Source organism: Hyaloscypha bicolor (genome assembly GCF_002865645.1).
Source record: "Hyaloscypha bicolor E unplaced genomic scaffold K444scaffold_107, whole genome shotgun sequence".
NCBI lineage: Eukaryota > Fungi > Ascomycota > Leotiomycetes > Helotiales > Hyaloscyphaceae > Hyaloscypha > Hyaloscypha bicolor.
This window is the reverse complement of record NW_020194609.1, coordinates 118,706-138,803: the sequence shown is the minus strand read 5'-3', so window position 1 is coordinate 138,803 and position 20,098 is coordinate 118,706. Positions and strand designations below refer to the sequence as shown.

The window sequence follows — 20,098 nt, the reverse complement described above, 5'->3', positions numbered from 1 at the left end:
TATAGAGAAGACTCCAGAACTCCGGACCAAAGTTTTCATCCAGCCTACCTTCCAAAGCGCTTCGGCGGAGATGTCTTCTTACTACGCTCGTCTTGAAACATCTAACGTCAATCGACTCGCTTCTGGACTATTTTTCCGATTCGAGCAGAACTGTTGAAATTGGTACGCTACCATAGCTAGCTCACCAGTCCTTCCAGCACCAGGTTCAACCACTAATTTAGGGTTCTCCACTCTCATTTGTCATGCGTCACTCGCTGAGCTTACCAAGCTTACTAGTATATCGTCATTTTGATTACTTTTGATTTATCAGCTGATTGATAATGTATCGGAGAAAGCGGGCTCGGCATCACCGGTATCGCCGAAGGGTAATGGGAATAAATCCCTTACTTTAGACACTTTTCCTCTGTTTTTACACTTCACTCTCCTGTATCTAGTCATTCTACAGATTGTCAACCTCCAATATATCGATTTTCCATCAATAAATCGATCACTTTCCAATAAGAACGAACAGCTCGGGCACCCACTGCTAAAACGTAGTACAGAAGGAGCCGCTCACGATGTACGACACGACGATTTCGTTGTTCCAGGCCAGACCAAGGAAGGCAATGAATTGTACCTGCCACTGCTAGAAGTATCAGTGGAGGTCGAGGTCGTGGGGACTGTTGCATGGACGAAGTTGACCCAAACCTTCACGAACCGAACAACCTCTCTTGTTAAAGAAGCAACTTATTGTTTCCCGCTGTACGACAAGTCGACAGTCACAGATTTCACTTGTTTCATTGGCTCTGACAAAGTCTTAAGGGGGGTTGTCAAGCCGAAACCACAAGCAAAGGCCGAGTTCCAGGCTGCTGTAGCTCGTCAGCGTGTTGCCGCTCTTCTTGAAGAGCACACGCCAGAAGTTTTCGAAACCAGTATTGGCAATATCCCTGCCCAGTCCACTGTTAAGATCGAGATCTGCTACATTACAGAACTGAAAGCCGACCTCAGCGGAGAAGGTGTTCTTGTCACGGTTCCCACGTCCGTTGCACCACGATATGGGGCGCCTCCGATCTCTTTCTCGAGTTCAAGTGCCTCTGCATCCCTCGCTGTTCCGCCGGAAAATGGACTTCAGATCCAAATACAAGTTTCGTCACCAGTTGCGATCAACAGAATTGAGAGCCGGACACATCCCGTGACAATAGAGATGGGTTCCCACGGCCATACAACTACGAGAAATATCAGAGACCTAGCCAAAAGTCGTGGGTCTTTGGAGTATGATCCAAAAAAGGCCAGAGCAACCCTTTCAGACCGAAGCGCCTGTCTGGGGAAGGATTTTGTTCTCCTCGTCCAATGTCGCGGTGGAACATTATTGGCTTCTCGAGCTACCCAGGAACCTCATCCAAAACTTCCAGATCACTCGGCTCTGATGGTTTCCATCAACCTCCGGGATGTGTATACTCCAGATGTAGTTTCGCCAAAATCGCCCTGCGAAATCATTTTCTTCGCAGATCGATCAGGATCAATGCAAGACAAGATCGAAGCATTGAAGACGGCCATGGGATTCTTCTTGAAGAGTCTTCCGAACAATTGTTTCTTCAACATATGTTCTTTTGGTTCCAACCACGTTTTCATGTGGCCCAATTCCAGGCCATATAACCAGCAAAATCTTGATGAATCAATATCGTACGTCACAATCAATTTCGAAGCCGATATGGGAGGCACGGAGCTTCTTTCGGGATTGCGGAAGGTTGTCCTGAAAAGAAATCTGGCTTTGAATACCCAAATCATTATTCCGACGGACGGCGAGGTTTGGGATCCAGCCAACACTTTTGACTTCATCAGAAACACAAGGGCCGCCAATGAAGAAAAGGAGATTCGATTCTTCGCTCTTGGGATAGGAGATGCGGTCTCACATCAGCTTGTTGAAGGCATCAGCCGACATGGCGGCGGATTGGCTGAAGTCGTCTCAGTGGACTCAAGAGGCGATTGGAAAGGAAGAGTCATCCGCATGTTAGAAGCTGCCTTGACTCCTTCTACATGGAAGATTGAGATTAGTTTGGACGACGACTCAATTCTTCACAATTGGAAGGAACAACGTTGCATTCAAGCTCCTTACCAAATCCCAGATTTTCATGCATTCTCCAGGTCTTCTGTATATTTTCTCTTCTCTCAAGAAGTCATGACCAAAAGCGTCAAATTCAAAGCGACTGCGACATCCGGAGAAACAGTAACCGCAGATCTCCCTCTTCAAAGTCTCGAGAGCAGCCGTACCTGTGTGCACCTCTTGGCTGCAAAGGCAGTCTTACATGACCTGGAGAGTGGCCAAAGCTGGATGCATGCAATTGGTCAAAAGAATAACGGAACCGCCCAGGCAAATGTTGAAGACCTTGCTAAGGCTGAAGGCGAAAGGATTGGAACCGAGTGGTCGTTGTCGAGTAAATGGACAAGTTTTGTGATTGTGGACAACATCAACTTGTTGGAGAAGACCTCGCGCTTGTATCAAGCAGAGAAGACTGAGCTTGCGGAATTGACGAGGACCAGGTTGGGTGCGACGGATTACCCTGTTCCAAATCAATTAGCTTTCCACGGTCCCTCTTTCGCGCCATTCAAAAGATTGGTTCGAGGCGCCGCGCGACCGCGCCCCCCGCCCGTACGAAGACTTGAATTTTTTACAAAGGAGACTGGGAATGCTCATTACACGCAAGAAACTACAGCTCTCCGAGTAGATGAGGCGCCTGCCAATAACAGTGTTGATCGCAATACTTCGGTGAGGTCCGTAATAACGCCACCGGCATATAACCCGAGCGCTGGACAGAATGAGCATGTCTTGGGAAGGGAAAGCGAACGAGGAGGAATAGATTCCGTGATTGAGTTCTCGGAGATTGTGGATAAGGAGGAGCAGTCGCGAGAGACAGATATGAAAGCTCCTTACCAGGTTGGGCGTGCGTTTAGAAGAGGAAATCAAGAGGAGGAAAGGAGAAGGCTTAGGAGAGGTGGACAAAGAGCTGACTTAGTTGCCTTACAGGAACTTGCAGAACAACAAAGAATAACCTCAACAGTGAGTGCGGGTCCGACGCTTGAAGAATTGAGAGCGGAGCATGATCGGATCAAGAACGAATGGCAACAAACGGTCTCTTCAGTCTCTTACGCAGGTCTGGGGCTAGTTCGACGTCTGACCACGAAAGATGCAGGTCATGCAAAGTCTTCGACGTCAGGCTCAGCAATCGTAACAGGAACTCGCACTTCATCCCGGACGACAACCGCGAGAGAACTGGATCCTAACGCTCCTGCTTTCGTAAGTTCTAGGTTCCCAGGGCCCGGATTCGACAAAGGCAAAGGGAAGGGGGAGGGGACGGCACCAGACACCCCTAGAGACTGGAACTCGCGAGACTGGAACTTTGGATCAACAATGGACTACAATAGTCTCCCAAAGAAGACTGGTGACTCGGAACTGATACCTGCACCAGAATTCAACCGCTCGGGAAAACGAATAGCATCGGTAACAGGCCATGAATCGCCTGCCACGCTATATTTTTGTGAGGATGAGAAGCAAAGAAATGGTGAGGCTTCATTGTTTGATTAATGTTTGAGTAAAGGCTTACAACACTACCCCTATCAAGCACACGGAAGCACAATGCCCATACTCGACAGGACAATCACAGATATGGGCATGGGCGACTTGAACAATCAACCCAAAGCTGCAGAAAATCGAGGAGCGGAAACATCGGTAGAAGGAGTCGGCAAGGATCCTTGGATTCCGTCTTCGCAGGGAAGCTTGTGGGGTGGTGCTGATTCACTGCACCGCAATTTACATGAAAGATTATCATCACCCTCAATTTCAAACTACGCTCGTACTGCTTCCCAATGCCTGGATTCTGGAAGCGACTGGGGGTGGGATCGGCACGGCGGGAGAAACCAACAAAATATCTCCCATGGGGCTCGGAAGCCGAGAATTTTCAACTTGTCAGCAATGTGCCAAGAGTATCCTCCACTTTATGGCTTAACTCTCCCCAGAGGATAGTGTACCCGGAATCAAACCAAAACGACGAAGATTATGGCAGCTATGCACCGTCAGATTCAATTCCGGAAACAGCTGCCTTGGAGCCAGCTATTTCGGAGCTAGAACGTCAACGTATCACAAAATATATTGCCCTGGAGGAGCTCATCTACGCGCAAACCACCAATGGTAGGTTTGATCTCAACAACGATCTGGGAACTGCTGTAAAAAATAAGTTCAAACATTGGAGATTTGATCTTCTTGTCAGCGAGTTGGGTGAATCGATGTGGTATGGGGATATGGATAAAGTGCTGGAAACGGCACGGACTATTGTGCTGATTGAGGTAAAGCACGCAGACGCTCAAGACTCATGGAAGTTCGTGATTCAAAAGGCACGAGCTTTTGTTTCCACCGTGATTCAAGACGAGGAGCAGCGGAAGAACCTCTTCGGGGTTTTGCAAAATCAATTATCTGCAGACCGGGAGATGGTTCTCCACGCTTTGAAAACAAGTCGGTGGTTGTTGAGTCATCGTAAACTAGTTGATGGAATTCTGCGGAGTCATATCCTTGATGACCCCAAGGAGCTTCTTAACTTATTGCGGACTTATGTCCCATTGGGCTATGGACATTTCGCATACGAGATCGAGAAGCTTGTCAAATTCTTAGGAGACCACGTACTAAACGAGGTGTACCACAAAGAAAGAAAAGAAAAGTCGATGCCTGGTCATTCAGGGGTAGGCCTTGAGAATCCTGATGAATGGACTGATGGATGGGATGATATTTTGAAACTATTGGAAGCAATAAAGTCGGTGAGGCGGGAACGAAGGGTACTAGAGTCGTGAGCGGGAGAGGGGCTGAAATGGGTGCAGGGACAGGAGGGACAGGAACCACTTGAACAGGTGATGTGGAGGTCGACCCGGGGTCGGTGTGCGTGAGGAACAGTTACTGAAATCGCTGATTCGTAGAGAGCAAGATGATGAACAAGCCGTAATTACAGGATTGGGAGAGTAGTTCGTGCACCGTCCGTGAAGAGGAAAACTGACAAGGTAAGATGATTAGATCTCGCACGCACAGGTTAGTCCTGGGTGTTTAGTTAGGCGAGGATTTGATTTTTAAGAGCTTGCCCCACGTGATCGTCTTCTAAGACCCATAGTCGCATATATCTGAAGTTTATTCAAGGTACACTGCGGTGTAGACCATTCTCCTAGTTGTAGTCTACGAGAGACTACAAATCAGATATTAGGGGCTCGCTTAATACATCTCCGAAAACAGGGAACGTCTTCACAAAGCTAGCGAGCTTCCCTTAAATAGCCCCTAGCTACTTGCATATATTCACCTACTCAGGGCTTTGTAGCCGGAAGCAACCAGACTACTTTCTCCTTTCGTGTCTCCTGCCCCAGTCCAATTGAACAACCCAGCCAGACCCTTCCTCCGAACAAATCAGCCTTCATCCGCACAGTACCCGGGACATCAAACGACACAAATCCCTTCCCCTGAAGATTGATATAATACACGACGCCTAACGCGTAATCAACTTGTGCTTTCTCAACCCACTCTGGCGGAAGGCTCTCGTAATCGACCTCGCCGCTCCCAAGGAATGGCTGTCCTGGGCCTGTCGCGCTTGGAAGAACCGAGCATACGCAGGGATTCCTAAGACCAACTTGTTGGCTGGGAAACCCCGTGATAGGACATATTTGACCCCATTGGAACAAGATTTTTTGAGTGAGGGGGAGCCGTCTCCGTATGGTGTGAACAGCTGTGCTTGGTGGCCAGAGATCTCCGTCCAGGGGCCAGCGAAATCGTACCCCATGAGGTTGAGAAGGTCAAGCTCTTGTGCTGCTTCAAAGAGATTGATGTTCTTCAGGTAGTACTGGCCCATTGGTAGTGCGGTGCTTAGCTGGTGCGTTGGTGAGGGCAGGGCAGCTTGCGTGGCGCGGAGAAGGTGGACGAAGTTCTCGCCCTCCGCGGGTGTTTCGGGGTGTTCCTAGTCAACTGTTGATGAGAAGTCAATTTCCGTAGGTCTTTTCAAGGTGGAGGCACGAAATTATTAAACTTGATGAATGGGTATAAGGTGGCTTACTATCTATTCCGTCAAGTGCGAACCGCTCTACGAGTTCGCGGGCTGTCCTAGCGAAAGACTCTCGTACTTGGAAGCTCGCTGCAACGGCCGGAAAGCTGGCACTCCCACTACCCCCTGCTACAGACAAGAGTGTTTTGATATGTGGATTTTGGCGTTTGAGCTTTGCGAGGGTAGTAAAGCAGCCCTGTTCGCCATCGACAGTAAGTTGCGTGTCAGCTTTCTCATCTAAGAGCTGCGGGGGAGAGAGTCAGTATTGAAACAGATAAGGCATGCTATCTCAGCGGAGATGGTGGTTTAAAAGATAACTGGTAGGCTCACGCGCAATGTCCCATCTGTGTTGATGCTTGAAAGATGTTAGTAAATGTCATAAGTTCTGCTGTACAAGTACTGCACGGGAGTGTACCGAGCAAAGGCATAGAAGATGTGGGTAATCAACTGAAATTGCAGCTCTGATGGTGCAAGGCCTTTGTATATTTTCCACGAAGGATAATACACCGCATTTACAAATTGCTGAGGCATCCGGAATCGGGTGGCTGGACTTGCATCTTTGACAACCCCAATGTGAGTTGAACAGAGAATGTTGGATGCGCCGCACCCTAGAAGTACGATGCTAATAAATGCGTTACAGTTGCCTTCCCTTTCCCATCTGCTTTCGTAGGTGGCATGATATATTCTTGGCCAGCCCTGGGACGGGTTATATGTACAAAGAATGTACGAATTACGCGTGCTGCGTACCACGCGTCACGACTCCCATAGCATCTAAGCTCTCGCATATAAGCCACATTTGTCATGGCCGGGCTTAAGCGTCGAATGTGCTTGCCTTTTTGGGCAAGTAGCGTGATGGCCACGACTTTCCGGGTCTTGGTCCTCGGCGGTGGGAACTCGAACCTTATTTCCACGTCTCCTCAAGTCGTGGACGACGCTTCTCCTACACTCGACCTCCACGTACCTGCCCCAAAACGTCAGAATCTCACTCCACCTATCTAAACGCGACTATTATCAAGTCAACAAGGTGTCCCCGCTTTAACCTCAATCGTCAAGACGTGCAACTAGGTGAACGATCACTGTTTAAGACACTCTTTAAGAAGCACAAGATCAACTTGCACGACGGCCTCACGAAACTTTTGACCAGTACGCAGGTGTTTTGCTGATAATTGCCTACGTTGGCTTGATTCGAATACAGGTGGGGGGACGGTTACGGCCACACGCTGACGAGGATGCATGGTTGTTCTTGAAATGTAAATCGAGAGTCTGGCACACAAGCATAGACAGCCCTGCCTGTAGTTGATGAAAACTGCTATTCGAAATAGACACAGTATCATGCGGTGGTACCACTAATTACACGTTTGCTATTTACTTGATCAATCAAGAGTGTGAAGCCAAGCGGATACATTCTCCTAAGGATTGTTTTCTATTATATCCCTCCCACGTTGAAGACTAGAAATAAATATAAATTTATTGGCAATACTTCTCAATCAATACCCCTTTCAGTTCGTTCAATACATCGAAGTTCAACTGGACCTGCTTGATCACAACAATAATCGCGTCGAACTGGCACAGCTTTTTTTGGTTCCATTCCACCTTCTCATCCAACCTTGGAACATACGTCAATGCGTGTTCTTTTACCAGGGGATCGGCAAAGGATACGTGCGCGTCCCAGGAATCCAGAAGATGATTTATGATGCGGACGCCTGGCGAATTGGTAATGAGGGCTTGCCCAGGTTTAAATGCGATGCCGACAACAAGCACTTTTCGTTTGCGATTCATGGACTCGGAGGTGGAGTCTGTGCCCCTTTGAAGCAGCGTTCTCATTGTTCGGTCAGCCAGCTCTGCAGGCCTTCTGCTCATCTTCTCGGTGGCGTGTCGAAGAAGAGGGAACCCGCTTGTTTTAAACAGGTAAGACGGGTTTACTGGAATGCAATGTCCTCCAACGCCAGCAGATGGGGAGAATGGTATATAGCCGAACGGTTTCGTAGCGGCGGCGCGGCAGACTTCGAATGGATCGATCGGTGTCAGGAGCTCCTGGCAGGCGTCGGCCATTTCGTTCGCGTAGGCGATGCATATCATACGTTGGCAGTTTTCGTAGAGCTTTGTCATTTCCGCAACTTCGGGAGAGGAAACGGTAACGAGGTGCTTGAAGACGCGGGAGTAGAGTTTATGGATGTAGTTGAGGGAGTTCGGCGCCAGGTCATCTAGTCCGGAGATGATTTTGGCGATGCTCTCAAAGGGGGGGTCGATTCGACCAGGGTCAACGCGCTGGTCAAATGTCAGTGGGGGTGATTCACTTTGATGGGTGCTCAACGTTCTTACTTCTGGGCTCATGCCGGCACGTAGCCCGTATTCTTGTACCATTTTGCCGAGAAGATTTCGGGTCATGCCAACAGAAACGGAGCTTTCGATGACGATGGTAGATCCTCTTCGAGCCTGACCGCAGATCGTGTCCAGAGCGCTTTGAATTATGGACGTATCAATCTCCGTTGTGCCGGGAAGAAGGGGTGTAGGAACAGCTACTAGAAAATGTGTTGCTCCTGCAAGACAAGAGGCGTCGGATGTGAAGTGGATATTTGCGGTGTCCGGAAGCTGCTCGGCTACGGTAGTGAGTCTCTTGTCGCTCACATCGAAGGCAATGACCTTGTAACACTTAGAGAACGCAGAGACGAGATGAAACCCGACGTATCCGACCCCCACAACCGCAACCAAAGGGTGTTCATCTTCTCGAATATGAGAAAAGTAATCCTTGGGAGACTCAAACGACGAGCTCAAAGTTTCCAAGCAACTTGAAGTGTATTCGGCTGAAGATGACTCGGATGATGGGCTTGTGCTGGGGGAAGAAGACGAGCTGTGGTTTGAAGAGGGTGAGGTAACTTTCTCAATCAAAATTTCTGGGTGGAACTTGCGAATCGAGTCCCATTCTTGGCCCTGGAAAGCGGCAGACGACATCAAAACACTCATTGAGAGACCGCCGTAAGTGAGATAGCACACAGGGAGGAGAAATAATAAGATACAGTTGATGAAATTTCAAGTCCAGTGACCTGGGGAGGACAGACATAGAACTGGAGAGTGATGGCAAAGACTAAAGTCAATTGGGAGGGCGACAATCACTTAATCGATGTAGTTCAGCTGAAAAATAGGTGTGTTTCGATGTGCATGCTGTAAACGGCACATGTGTGAGTAACTGGTTGCTGCTTAGCGATGACTGAAGCCAAGATCGTGACCATATTCTCAAAATCCTTCTTGCTATTCCCACCACAGCTCAGTCAGTGCCACTACGAGTGGCAGTGCAGGTCGCAATAGAGGCTTACCGTGGTATGATCAGCTTCCAATAGCTCTGAAGCGTTCTCCGGGCAGCCATGTGTAGGCAAATTGGCGAAGTGATCGGACAACGGCTAAACAGGCCATGAATTCAGATTGCTTTTCTCTCAGCCGCATCGTCCACGGCCGACACGGTTAGCCTCCCTCCTTTCGGAGCATGGAGGAAAACATTTCTTTGCGGCCTGACGATTCCATAGCCTCTTCCGTAGCTAGAACGTGTTCAAGGGCATGGCAGATTCCCCAGAGGAGTAATTTCGGCCAAACTATTTGAGCCAGTGTTGACAAGATCCTAGGAGCCTTGACCTGTTGTCAAAACTGCCAAGAGGTAACCCCGCAAAAACACGAGGCTTACAAATCGGGATATGACTGAAAATTCATGAAGCTAATGTGCGCCCTTTCTGGGCCATTCTCATTGGTCCTTTAAGGAGCTCGTATGGTTCAACGCCAAAGGCCCAAAAGTCGAACGAGCGCCAACCCGTGGCATCATATCCGATCTGTTGTATGATGGTGTCATCCGGACGAGGGGTGATGTATCTGACGGCTGTTCTCGTATGGCGAATTGGACAATCCCATGCGGAAGTAGCGTTCCGCCAAAATACATGGATGAAACGCACGCAAAAACTGTAAATTTAACGGTGCAATTCGGAGGCCATGACGTCCAATTGGTCTATCGATATAGTGCATTCCTATGATAGTCAGAATCATAGGACCAACTACAGATCGAGGATCAAGTATCTTACCAGGCGAATGGCACGAATACACGTGTGCGGGGTTGAAGCAGAGAATTGAGAATTACTCTGGGCATATCGTCGATGTGGACGTTTGTGCCTTGAAGCTGCAGTTGGGAGCTGCATGGTAGCAGCAGCAAATAAGGTTGTGCGTAAGAAAGGACAGGAGTTGGCGGAACATCCGGACCGAAGGTATGTAAGCGTGGTCATTCAGATGACCGCTGCACCCGTTGAGATCTCTAGACATAGGGACAGGTACCGCCTCGCCGCCCCGTACCCTTGCACCTGCGCGCTGATGGCAGCTTGGCGAAGGCGGGGGGTGGCGGTGGTGTGATATTGTGGTTGCATCACGTGCATCAACCGCTGCCTGCCACTGCCTGCCACTGCCTGCCACATCCTCTCGCCTCAACATCGGTTGCCCGAATCTAACAAGACGGGCCGGGGCAACAAGCCAACTCTTAGAACAGGGACAGCAGTCGGCACAACCTTGCCTGTTGCACATGTGAAGAACAACAAGTGTTGATCGCAGACGAGCCCCGCGCCCCGCATTGCCTGCCCCTGCAGGCCATACTCCATCTCTGCAGTGCTAGAACGATGAGCGCGGGGCCGGAGCCTTATGGCATGACAAGCGTGGGCCGGAGCTACCTTGTCAAGTTTTGCTATCCCCACAGACATGACCTGACATGCTCCCGGGAGGGCAGACAGAACGCTATTCGTTTACGCTGAACATCCTAGCCTACGTGGAACTTGCTGCCACAGTGTGGCCAGGTACCCAAAGGTCCAATCGTCAGATTCCAAGGACTATTTGCACCTCCCGCACGTCGTTGAAATGAAGACCATGAAGCCAGCGCTCGTACTTGTTCCACCACGCCGTCTGTTTGCTGAAAAACTGATCCAGAGATATCTTAGGCTGGAATCTATAAGACAGGATTAAGACAAGCTCTGCACAAGCTCGGCGGTGGCTCAAACATCCCAGGAACTTTGTTGTCACAGTGTGGCTAGGTACAAGGGATTCAATAGTCTGCTCCAAGAACTCTGCCCGCCTCTCGCATTATCGGAAAGAAGACCATGAAGTCATTTCTCGTATTCATTCCACAGCATCGTGAAGTTGCTGGGAAGCTGGGATTGAAGAGATCTTAGGATGGGATGCATAAGGCTTGATAGATGCAGGCTCTGCAGAAGCCTTGCTGTCGACCAAACCGGTCCTGCCAACCTTGTGCCATGCCAAGACTTCGGGATGTTGGTAGTTCATCGAGCCGTGTATCCAGGCGAGTGAGTGCTCTGCTGGTCTGAAGGCGTGATGCGAGGTCAGCATGAAACTATTGATATGGCTTATTTATGCCTGTTGCTTTTCTGCAGATCTATTCTGGAACTTGGACGAACTCCCGACCACAAGCTCAAAATGCTCAGCTCCACTGGCATACGTTCTCGAGCTCCAGTCGAGCCTCGTATGATGGAGTCTCTTCCCATCACTTGCGATATTGATTCCCCTTCAAGACAGTCGAGCGCTCAATATTAACGCCAGCTGTAATCTCTTGCGTGAACTCCTTCTTGGATTCCGGGGTCATAGGCTCATAGCTATTTTGGGAAAGCGGGACACCTAGAAGCTCAACTGAGATGACACGTGGATGGGAGCTTGGCTGTCCTGCTCAGAACCTCTCTTTCGGAAGCTCTAACTGCTTGGTAGACACTTGTCAATACGGAATATGGTTCCTTTTCTTGTTAGCGTAGCTGAGGTGCCTGGCTGCACATGTGCCTCTGGCAATCATGCAGAATTTGGTGCCTAGTGGTTCCAATTCATTGCAGCCCAGCTGGCCATCATGCAATGTATCTCGTGCTTGGTTATTGAATCGTTGAATTTATCTCTGTGTGGTTTTGCAAGTCACCACTGTCTGCTCTTTGGACATCTGAATCTTACCTTCCAATTATCACTTTTTGTATATCTTCGTTTTTATATCGAGAGCTATCAATGGAGAATTCAAGACGCCAACAGTCGAGTGCATCTTTAGACACTCAAGATCCATTCAGAGATCCTACTCCATCGGTTGGGTCCAGTTATTCAGTGCATGATTCCTTCTCTGATCATTCTACTGAGATCCCAACCCATCCACCTGCCGAATTCAGTCCTGCACACGTCCGTGACCCATTTGCCTCAAGTCCGCGTCATCAGCAACAACCGCGCTATGCCTCAGCTCATAGTAGGAGTGCTTCAGATGAGATTCTGCCTATTCCACCCATAGGTCATTCAACCGGAGAATACATATTCTATGACTTCCCGCAGAGCGAAAAACTCGAATTGCGATATCCGCAGGATGTAGACTATAGTTCTACCGGCTCTGACCTCTCAACAAGGCGAGCTATTCCCGAGCCTTTGGATCAAACGCCACGGAAAATTAAGGTCGGCAAAAGAATGATCTGCATCACGAAGTGGATTTTCGTAGCCCTTCTCCTTTCTGCAAAGTAAGTTTGTTGAATTGGTGATAACGGAATACCATTACTAATCTTAAACCTGCAGTACGATGTTCATTTTTTCAACATGGTGGTGGGAGAGATATTATTATGTCTTCCTACCATTCATTACCATCACCGTCGCCCTTAACTGTGTTATGGTCGCCTCGGTAACCTTCAACACCCTGCGGCACAAAATAATTCCCGAGAAAGAGGAGTTTCCAGCCACCCCCGAAACCATGGTTCTTCTGCTGCCATGCTACAACGAGACCAGTGAAGAATTGGTCAAGTCGCTAGATTCACTTGTCGGTCAGGTCAACATCGACCAGCACAAAAAGGCAATCATAATCGTCTGCGATGGACAAGTGCGCGGGCCCGGGATGGCGAAAACAACTGCCGCATATCTCTTGGACAACATTTTGACGGGGCCAAGCTCCCGAGAATACATCTCAGCAGCATACACATCTTGGGATCATACTCAAATGGATGTAGTGGTTCAAAGCGGAACTTATGGCGGAATCCCATACCTTTGCATCATCAAACAGGGAAACCGGGGCAAGCGCGATGGTCTCATCCTCATCCGGTCATTCCTCTACAATTTCAATATACGTGCAACTCGGCCAGCCGTGATCCACTCTCCATACTTCTTCAGTGTCATGGTGTCTTTCCTCACGCTTGGAGCTGGCTTCACCATGGCAGACGTTCTCATTGGAATGGATGCCGATACTTTCTTCGAGCCAACCTGCATCTCGGAGCTCCTCAAGCAATCACACTATGTGAGCACCGTCGGAGTCTGCGGCTACGTTGCCGTAGATTTTCAATCTGGACCCTGGTCTCCATGGCGCGTGTACCAAAATGCCGAGTACACCATCTCGCAGTGCCTACGACGCCTTCACCAGTCCATTGCGACTCATAAAGTATCCTGTCTCCCGGGGTGCTGCCAGTTGCTCAAAGTCTCTGAAACCACATGTGGTGACCATATCCTGCTTGACCTCTTTGGCTACCATCCGAAGGTAACGGATTCCCTCCTCAAGCAAATCCGCGCCACGGCGAGCGAAGACCGCAACCATGTGTGTCTCATGCTCTCCGCGTTTCCAAAGGCACAGACTCGCCAAGCGCTCAGGGCAAGGGCTTACACTGATGTTCCACGCTCGTGGTCGGTGTTTCTGTCTCAGAGGAGACGCTGGACACTAGGAGCCACTTCAAATGATCTTTTGCTTGTATTCGCGCCGGGAATAGTCTGGTTTGAGCGCCTCTTAGCGTGTGCAAATGTCCTGACCTGGGTCCTGAACCTTTTCATCATTGCATGCATTGCGAGCTTTATAAAGGCTTGTACTTGTGAGTGCCATCATCTCATTCCTGACGGCCTCTATTTCACCGATGTACACTGAGTTCTGGCTGACATACTTTCTTTCCCTTCTTTAGTTGTACACTACAGTCTCATTCTTGCCTTTGCTTCCGTCATGATCTGCCCCTTGATCTACTACGTCCTCATCGTGGTGTGGCAGCCACGCGGAGTGAAAGCGCGCGTGCAGTATCTGCTCGGTCTCTTAATCTACTTCTTTCTGGGCCCCTTTTTGAACATTACTGTTCTCCTTTACGCCTTGTGGAGCCTTGACAACTTTGCCTGGGGTAAAACAAGAAAAGTGGTCGAGACAGTTCAGACTTTGCCGGGAAGCGAAAAAGTGAATGAAAAGCGGCCTCGGCGTGGTGGCAGAAACAAGATACGGAAATCCCCGCCTCGATCTTTCGAAGATTCACGCTTTCAGAATTCGGCTGCAGAGGAGAGTATGGCCCGGGCTGGCTTCTGATGATAAAAACGGAACCAAAAAGCAAGGAAGGGGTACGAACAGGCTTACCGTAAATATTTTTTTTCCAGAATAAAATAGCTCAATGATCAGATGGATTGACCCCTGATCTGGAAACACGGTACATGCAAGTACATGATTGACACATCACAATGCGGGGAGCCCTGTAAAGCTGATAAGCACTTGCAGGGCAGGAGATCGGGTCTTTTTTCACTTTCGGGAAACTTTAGCGGATTCCAAGAGCTGTCGAGTACTATTTTTGCATCGCCCGGGCAGAGGAACGCACGGGCGATCTTCACACAGTGACGCACGAGTGGCCCCACGTGTTCAGAGCGATAGGTTTGATATTTCGTGCTTTTAGCAAGATATTTCGTCTGCATATTCCTGAGGTGTGGTCCGAAACGGGCAAGTACGGCAAAGGAGGGGCGTCGGAATATATTCTAAAAGACGCTTCTGGATTCAATTAATTAAAAATCCAGAGCCTAATCCCTGTCTATTTTAAAGGCATGTTTATTAAATTATTATGAAATCTATAAGAGAAGTAATAAAGCATCTAACCGAAGAGGGTTGCCAAGCCCCCTTTCCCCTCGGTTAGCTTTACCTGACTTTCATAAAATTCATAATCTTCTGGATATTTCAGTCATGCGCTGCTAAAACACCCTCCGCCAAGAACTTCAGACGGTTAAAAAAAATTTGCTATTGCTCCGGAGCCCGTGGCCGATTCAAGGCCAGAGAATAAGCTGCACAAAACCAAATCCGGATACGAAGTCGTACATGCCAAGAGCAGTGCCTTGACCATGGCATTGGCCGTTATGTGAGGTTCAAACAGACGTGGGTGGGAACGCCACGACTCGGGACAAATTGGCCGTGTGGGATGCGGGGTGGCTGAGGCGTTTTCTTGGGCTGAAAACTGCAAGGGTGAGAATCGTGGCGCCATGAGGGGTTGTCCCCTGTCAATCCTTTTGGCGACCGTTGACGGCAATGGCGATGTCTATCGAGCTTTCTGCACTAGACTCCGTTCAGTTCTTGCTCCTGCATGGCTGGCAGCTTGAGCTGGGTATCTTGTAAACAGTTAGAACTTGCACTCATGGGCCATCGGACGGAGATTTGATGCCTCCTGGCCCACACATTGCACCTTGTTGGCGGCCTTTGTTTCTGGGAGGCAAGGGAGGGGCATTAGAAGCTTGGCACATATTTTGTTGACTTGCAGCAAGAAATTTATCTCCAACTTCATTTTATCCTTTGCCCACCATGCGCCTAAACAGTTGGTTACTTACGGTGCTTCCCATCGCTCACATTGCTATCGGCCATGGCGGCCTCAAGCTTTTGGGTGGCTTCGATGCTGTTTCTAATTTGCAACTAAGGGGAGCTTCACAGTTTGCTCCTCATGTGAATCATGTGATGCAGCACAGAGCGGCCCTTCCTCAACAAGGGTATATAGATGAACGTGCTGTAAACCTCAGATGTGGACCAGGTAACGGTTCCTGTCCGACTGGATACTGGTATGTTCAGAACCCTTTTGTTAGAGACAATACTGACATTGCAATAGTTGCTCAATTGGAGGGTACTGGTAAGTAAAAAAATCTCCCCAGAGTGAAGCAGGTATTGAATGCTTTCTCAGTGGGAAAGACTTCCATTACTGCTCGGGGCCAGCCTGCCAGCTCAGTTATGGAGACAAATGCGACGGGAACACCTCACCTCTCGGCTCCTCGACAAAAGATGTTGCACGGCCGCACCTAGGAAACATCAGCTACGGAGGAACCGGTCTCTATTTCTGCGAAAACAAGAGCCATGTAGCGCTGACATTCGACGACGGGCCTTACATCTTCACCGAGAAGGTGCTTGATGTCTTGGAGCAGTACAATGCGAAAGCGACATTCTTCATCACGGGGAATAACATGGGGAAGGGCCAGCTGGACAATGCTTCCACGGGCTACCCCCAACTCCTCAAACGGATGCATGCGGCGGGCCACCAGGTAGCCAGCCACACATGGACGCACCAGAACTTGTCAGCTCTCACGGTCCAACAGAGGCAGAACCAGATGTACTACAACGAGATGGCGTTTCGGAATGTGCTTGGATTCTTTCCAACGTATATGAGACCGCCGTACTCGGAGTGCAACAACGAGACCCAAGCTATGATGTATGACATGGGATATCACGTTGTGTACTACAACATTGACAGCAGCGGTAAGCTGAATCCAACCCTCTGGCTTAGACGCTCACACCACTTCACCACCTTCTCCCCCTCTCCCCTAATCTTCCTCCTGGCATTGAAGTTCCTAACACACCCCAGATTACCTGTACGACGACCCTACCCTCATCCAAAACTCAAAAGACGCAATAAACGTGCAATTTGCAACTGTAAACGTCACCGCCGGCTACCCAGCCGATTTCATCGTCATAAACCACGACATCCACGAACAGACTGCGTATAACCTGACTGCGTGGACACTAGATCGCATGCTCGCCCTCGGATTCGGTACTTCTGTGACCGTTGGCGAGTGTCTGGGCGATCCGCCTGAGAATTGGTATAGGGCTGCATCTGGGGCTCCAGCTGATGCGGCTGTGAGCCAGAGTCTGGTATGTAAAAAGAAGTTCGTTGCGTTTTTTGGCGGTTGGGATGACGGGGTGAGTTGCTGACTGTATTCTATTCCAGGCAAACATTACGCCTACGCCTATCCCTTCTTCGGGACCTTCGCCTACAGCGTGTAGCGGTACCGTTACTGTGAGCTGTACCATGAAAGCGAAAAAATCAGACGGGAGAAGGCTTGATGGGAACTTTGTTTTTATTGTCATATCTCTTACTTTTACGGTAGTGCTGACATTGTAGTCTGTGGCTTAAGTAGTAGAGTGACAAAATGTTGCTTCAATATTTATGATAATATCGTAATTAAAGCTATAAATTGAATGACTTGAATTGAACTTCAAACCCCAGATTTACCAACCTCGAAATTATAGTCAAGCTTGTTGATTGAGTTTCCGCACGTGCTCAGTGCCTCCAGGGCTCAAAATTCGATGTTGTGCAAAGTTCGGTTCTATGAATAGAACCTTGAGTGATTCTGAGAGAGAGTTTTGGTCTGGTTTATGTTCACTTAAATTGCAATTCTCGAGTCACGAGTGTTACAGATTCAACATTCAAAGTATCAATTCAACTAAGGCCCCTAATAATCGGGAAGGAAACATTAATTGACACATTGTCTTAATAAAGGGTGACCAATCGGCTGGTATTTGGAATAATGGGAGGAATGTTACGAACAGGTCCCAAAACTCGGGTTACACCCGGTGCCGCAATATGCAGTTGTGCTCCCACAAAATCCGTACTGAGAGCAACAATTTCCAAAGGTAGAGCCCTGACATGTAATGCCGCTGCCGCAGGAGCCATCTGTGCTGACTCTAAGTGCTGTTGATGTGCTGGTACTAGAGAGGACAGGTTAGTGGAGATTAGGGATAAGGAATCGAATGATATAAAATAGTAGCGCATGGGTGAGCAGAGTGCGAGGAGGGAGAGACTTACGGGTTAGGCGAGCATGTTCCAAAGGCCGGTTGACAGAAGGGACCACAGTAATCAGCAGTACTGCCGCAAAATCCATATCGAGAGCAGCAGTTTCCATACGTTGAGCCGAGACATGTCTTGCCTGTGCCGCAGGTGCCGTCAGAGCTGATGACCACCGCAGAGGTGGTGCTGGGAGCGGTCGATGAGGTTGTTGTGCCGGGTCCGCTGTTGCACCCTGTTGGTGAGCCAGCAGATCGATACCAATTTGCAGGAGGGTCTCCGAGACATGTGCCTACGGTTACAGACGTGCCATAGCCTTGGGCAGCCATGGTCTGGAGCATGAATTCGGTGAGGTTGTAGACAGTCTGGTAATGAATGTCGTGGCTAAGAGGGAGCATGTTACCTGTTGCCGGGTTGGGCGCAGAATTCGTGATGTAGTTAGCGAAGTTATTCTTCGAGTTCTGGATCAAGGTCGGATCATTATTCAAGTAGTCGAAGGTGTCGAGATCATAGTAAATAACGTGGTAGCCAACGGTCGCCAGGCGACTAAAGCACTGACTATCGCAGTCAACGTAAGGCGGACGAAGGTATGTCGGAAAATAGCCTAGTATGTTTCGGAAGGCCATTTCGTTGTAGTAAACCTGGTTATTGAAGTCGGTCTGGCTGAGGCCAACAAAATCCTGGTGTGTCCATGTATGGCTGGCGACTTGATGGCCTGAAGCAATCATACGCTGTTGTGAGTATTAGATATATCCGGCATTTCACAATAATAAGAACATACTTGAATGAGAGCAGGATACCCCGTCGAACAATCATCGATTCGCCCTTTTCCGAGATTATTGCCAGCTAAGCTGAGGTGAGCAAGGGACTTTATCAGAATCACTCATGTCGAACTTACTGATGAAGAAGGTTACCTTGGCATTGTATCTGTCCAACAGGTCAAGAAGGTCCTTTGTATAGAGGTAGGGACCATCATCAAATGTAAGAGCAATAACGCCTGGTCTGGTACAATCATTGATTCGTGTTCCATATGGAACGCTCCCAAGCTGAGGCCTCGCAATGCCGGATGTTGAGGCCCCGGGCGGAACAGTGTTTGCATCGCAAGCTGGGCCATAGTTATATTGACAATCTGGACCTGCGCAGAAGTTTATCCCTGTGCCACAAACGCTGCAGGCTTTCCGTCAGCACTGACTGCCCGAGTGCGTTATCATAACTCACCCATCTGAGGAGCAGCAGAGTCCAGCACCACAACTTCCTACTCCAGGTCCGCAATTCTGACGTGGACCGATGGTTTGTGTCTCTGAAATAAACGGAGACCACCACTCGACGTCTTCCGCATTGAAGTCCCGAACTTGGGCATTTCCAAATGTTTCGCGGTTTTGGAGAGCTGCCTTGAACTTGCTCCCACCCATCATTCTGGGAAGACCGTAATGGGGGTTACCAGCCTCACCGTGGGTAAGGACGACTGGTACCAGCAAGACCGAGAGAAGGATTGCTGAATGCATGGTCGCGATCAACACTTTTGGGTCTGTGTTTTGGTGTCTATTGCCAAAGTGAAAAGTGAAGCCTTGGCAGAGTTCGAGTTGCTACCAGTCAACAGAGGCCTACTCAAGGAAAGTTGACTACTAACGTGCCGACTGAAAACTGATCAGATGACACCAGCGTGAGGGCATCGAGTTTAAGGACGAAGTTCAACTTGCCTCGACATCAGTGGTAGAAACACGGGAATTCTTCCATTTTGGAATGGGTACATACAGCCCTCACCCTCAGCTAACAATGCAACGCAACAATCCCCAGCACCAAGCTTGGCAGAAGGAGAGACTGAACACAACTGAAGACCAACAATGAAAAGTTTCCTGCGTGTCAGCCAGCCGTGGCTTTCGATAGTCGACAGCAAAGCTTCTGGGGTAGGCGGCCGAATTTCGAGTTCTCTCGCGAGTTTTCTTTCGGCTGGTTGAGAGGTCGCCAAGAAGTCCTCCAGAGTATTGCCATCTTGCAGCGCATTCGTTTCAACCGTCCGGTTCTGGTTAGACCAAAGTATTGTACCAAGAGAATATTTCCCCCGCATCGGCACCCGAATACGGGGCAGCCGAGGGTTTTAGTGGGCAGCAGATGGGCGGGGCGGGAACGACAGCTGGCTGCATGGCGTGCCCGTTACCCGTACGTACCCCATGTCCATCGAGCATCGTGCATGCATGTGAAAAACTATTGATTTTGGGTTTGGATGGGAGTTTGATGTTGAGTGCGGAT

The 20,098-nt window shown here is 49.2% G+C and overlaps 6 protein-coding genes across 6 annotated transcripts; 3 read left to right on the top strand and 3 right to left on the bottom strand.

Moving 5' to 3' along the window:
* Nucleotides 1-70: 70 nt before the first annotated feature.
* K444DRAFT_664807 (uncharacterized protein) lies at nucleotides 71-4,818 on the top strand (the record flags this gene model as incomplete). The annotated part of the gene is made up of 4 exons (XM_024887008.1): nucleotides 71-106; nucleotides 512-3,539; nucleotides 3,600-3,706; nucleotides 3,799-4,818. The coding sequence occupies 4 exons, from the start codon at nucleotides 71-73 to the stop codon at nucleotides 4,816-4,818; spliced, it is 4,191 nt and encodes a 1,396-aa protein (XP_024734934.1).
* A 490-nt stretch (nucleotides 4,819-5,308) lies between these two features.
* On the bottom strand, nucleotides 5,309-6,847 carry K444DRAFT_644207 (glycoside hydrolase family 18 protein; the record flags this gene model as incomplete). The annotated part of the gene is made up of 7 exons (XM_024884933.1): nucleotides 5,309-5,401; nucleotides 5,434-5,563; nucleotides 5,617-5,960; nucleotides 6,088-6,288; nucleotides 6,375-6,399; nucleotides 6,460-6,566; nucleotides 6,839-6,847. The coding sequence occupies 7 exons, from the start codon at nucleotides 6,845-6,847 to the stop codon at nucleotides 5,309-5,311; spliced, it is 909 nt and encodes a 302-aa protein (XP_024734933.1).
* A 664-nt stretch (nucleotides 6,848-7,511) lies between these two features.
* K444DRAFT_532801 (nucleotide sugar dehydrogenase) lies at nucleotides 7,512-8,996 on the bottom strand (the record flags this gene model as incomplete). Its single annotated transcript, XM_024875104.1, has 2 exons — nucleotides 7,512-8,312; nucleotides 8,367-8,996. The coding sequence occupies 2 exons, from the start codon at nucleotides 8,994-8,996 to the stop codon at nucleotides 7,512-7,514; spliced, it is 1,431 nt and encodes a 476-aa protein (XP_024734932.1).
* Nucleotides 8,997-12,488: 3,492 nt separating this feature from the next.
* K444DRAFT_564378 (glycosyltransferase family 2 protein) lies at nucleotides 12,489-14,456 on the top strand. Its single transcript, XM_024877061.1, has 3 exons — nucleotides 12,489-12,556; nucleotides 12,612-13,882; nucleotides 13,970-14,456. The coding sequence occupies exons 1-3, from the start codon at nucleotides 12,507-12,509 to the stop codon at nucleotides 14,353-14,355; spliced, it is 1,707 nt and encodes a 568-aa protein (XP_024734931.1). The 5' UTR covers nucleotides 12,489-12,506; the 3' UTR covers nucleotides 14,356-14,456.
* A 1,518-nt stretch (nucleotides 14,457-15,974) lies between these two features.
* Nucleotides 15,975-16,902, top strand: K444DRAFT_472082 (carbohydrate esterase family 4 protein; the record flags this gene model as incomplete). Its single annotated transcript, XM_024872890.1, has 2 exons — nucleotides 15,975-16,542; nucleotides 16,649-16,902. Coding segments are annotated over 2 exons (822 nt in total), but the record flags the coding sequence as incomplete, so codon positions are not given.
* Nucleotides 16,903-17,504: 602 nt separating this feature from the next.
* K444DRAFT_564375 (carbohydrate esterase family 4 protein) lies at nucleotides 17,505-19,773 on the bottom strand. The gene is made up of 6 exons (XM_024877060.1): nucleotides 19,552-19,773; nucleotides 19,067-19,487; nucleotides 18,747-19,015; nucleotides 18,630-18,694; nucleotides 17,870-18,579; nucleotides 17,505-17,772 (listed from the first exon to the last, which is right to left on the bottom strand). The coding sequence occupies exons 2-6, from the start codon at nucleotides 19,351-19,353 to the stop codon at nucleotides 17,604-17,606; spliced, it is 1,500 nt and encodes a 499-aa protein (XP_024734929.1). The 5' UTR covers nucleotides 19,354-19,487; nucleotides 19,552-19,773; the 3' UTR covers nucleotides 17,505-17,603.
* Between the last annotated feature and the right edge of the window lie 325 nt (nucleotides 19,774-20,098).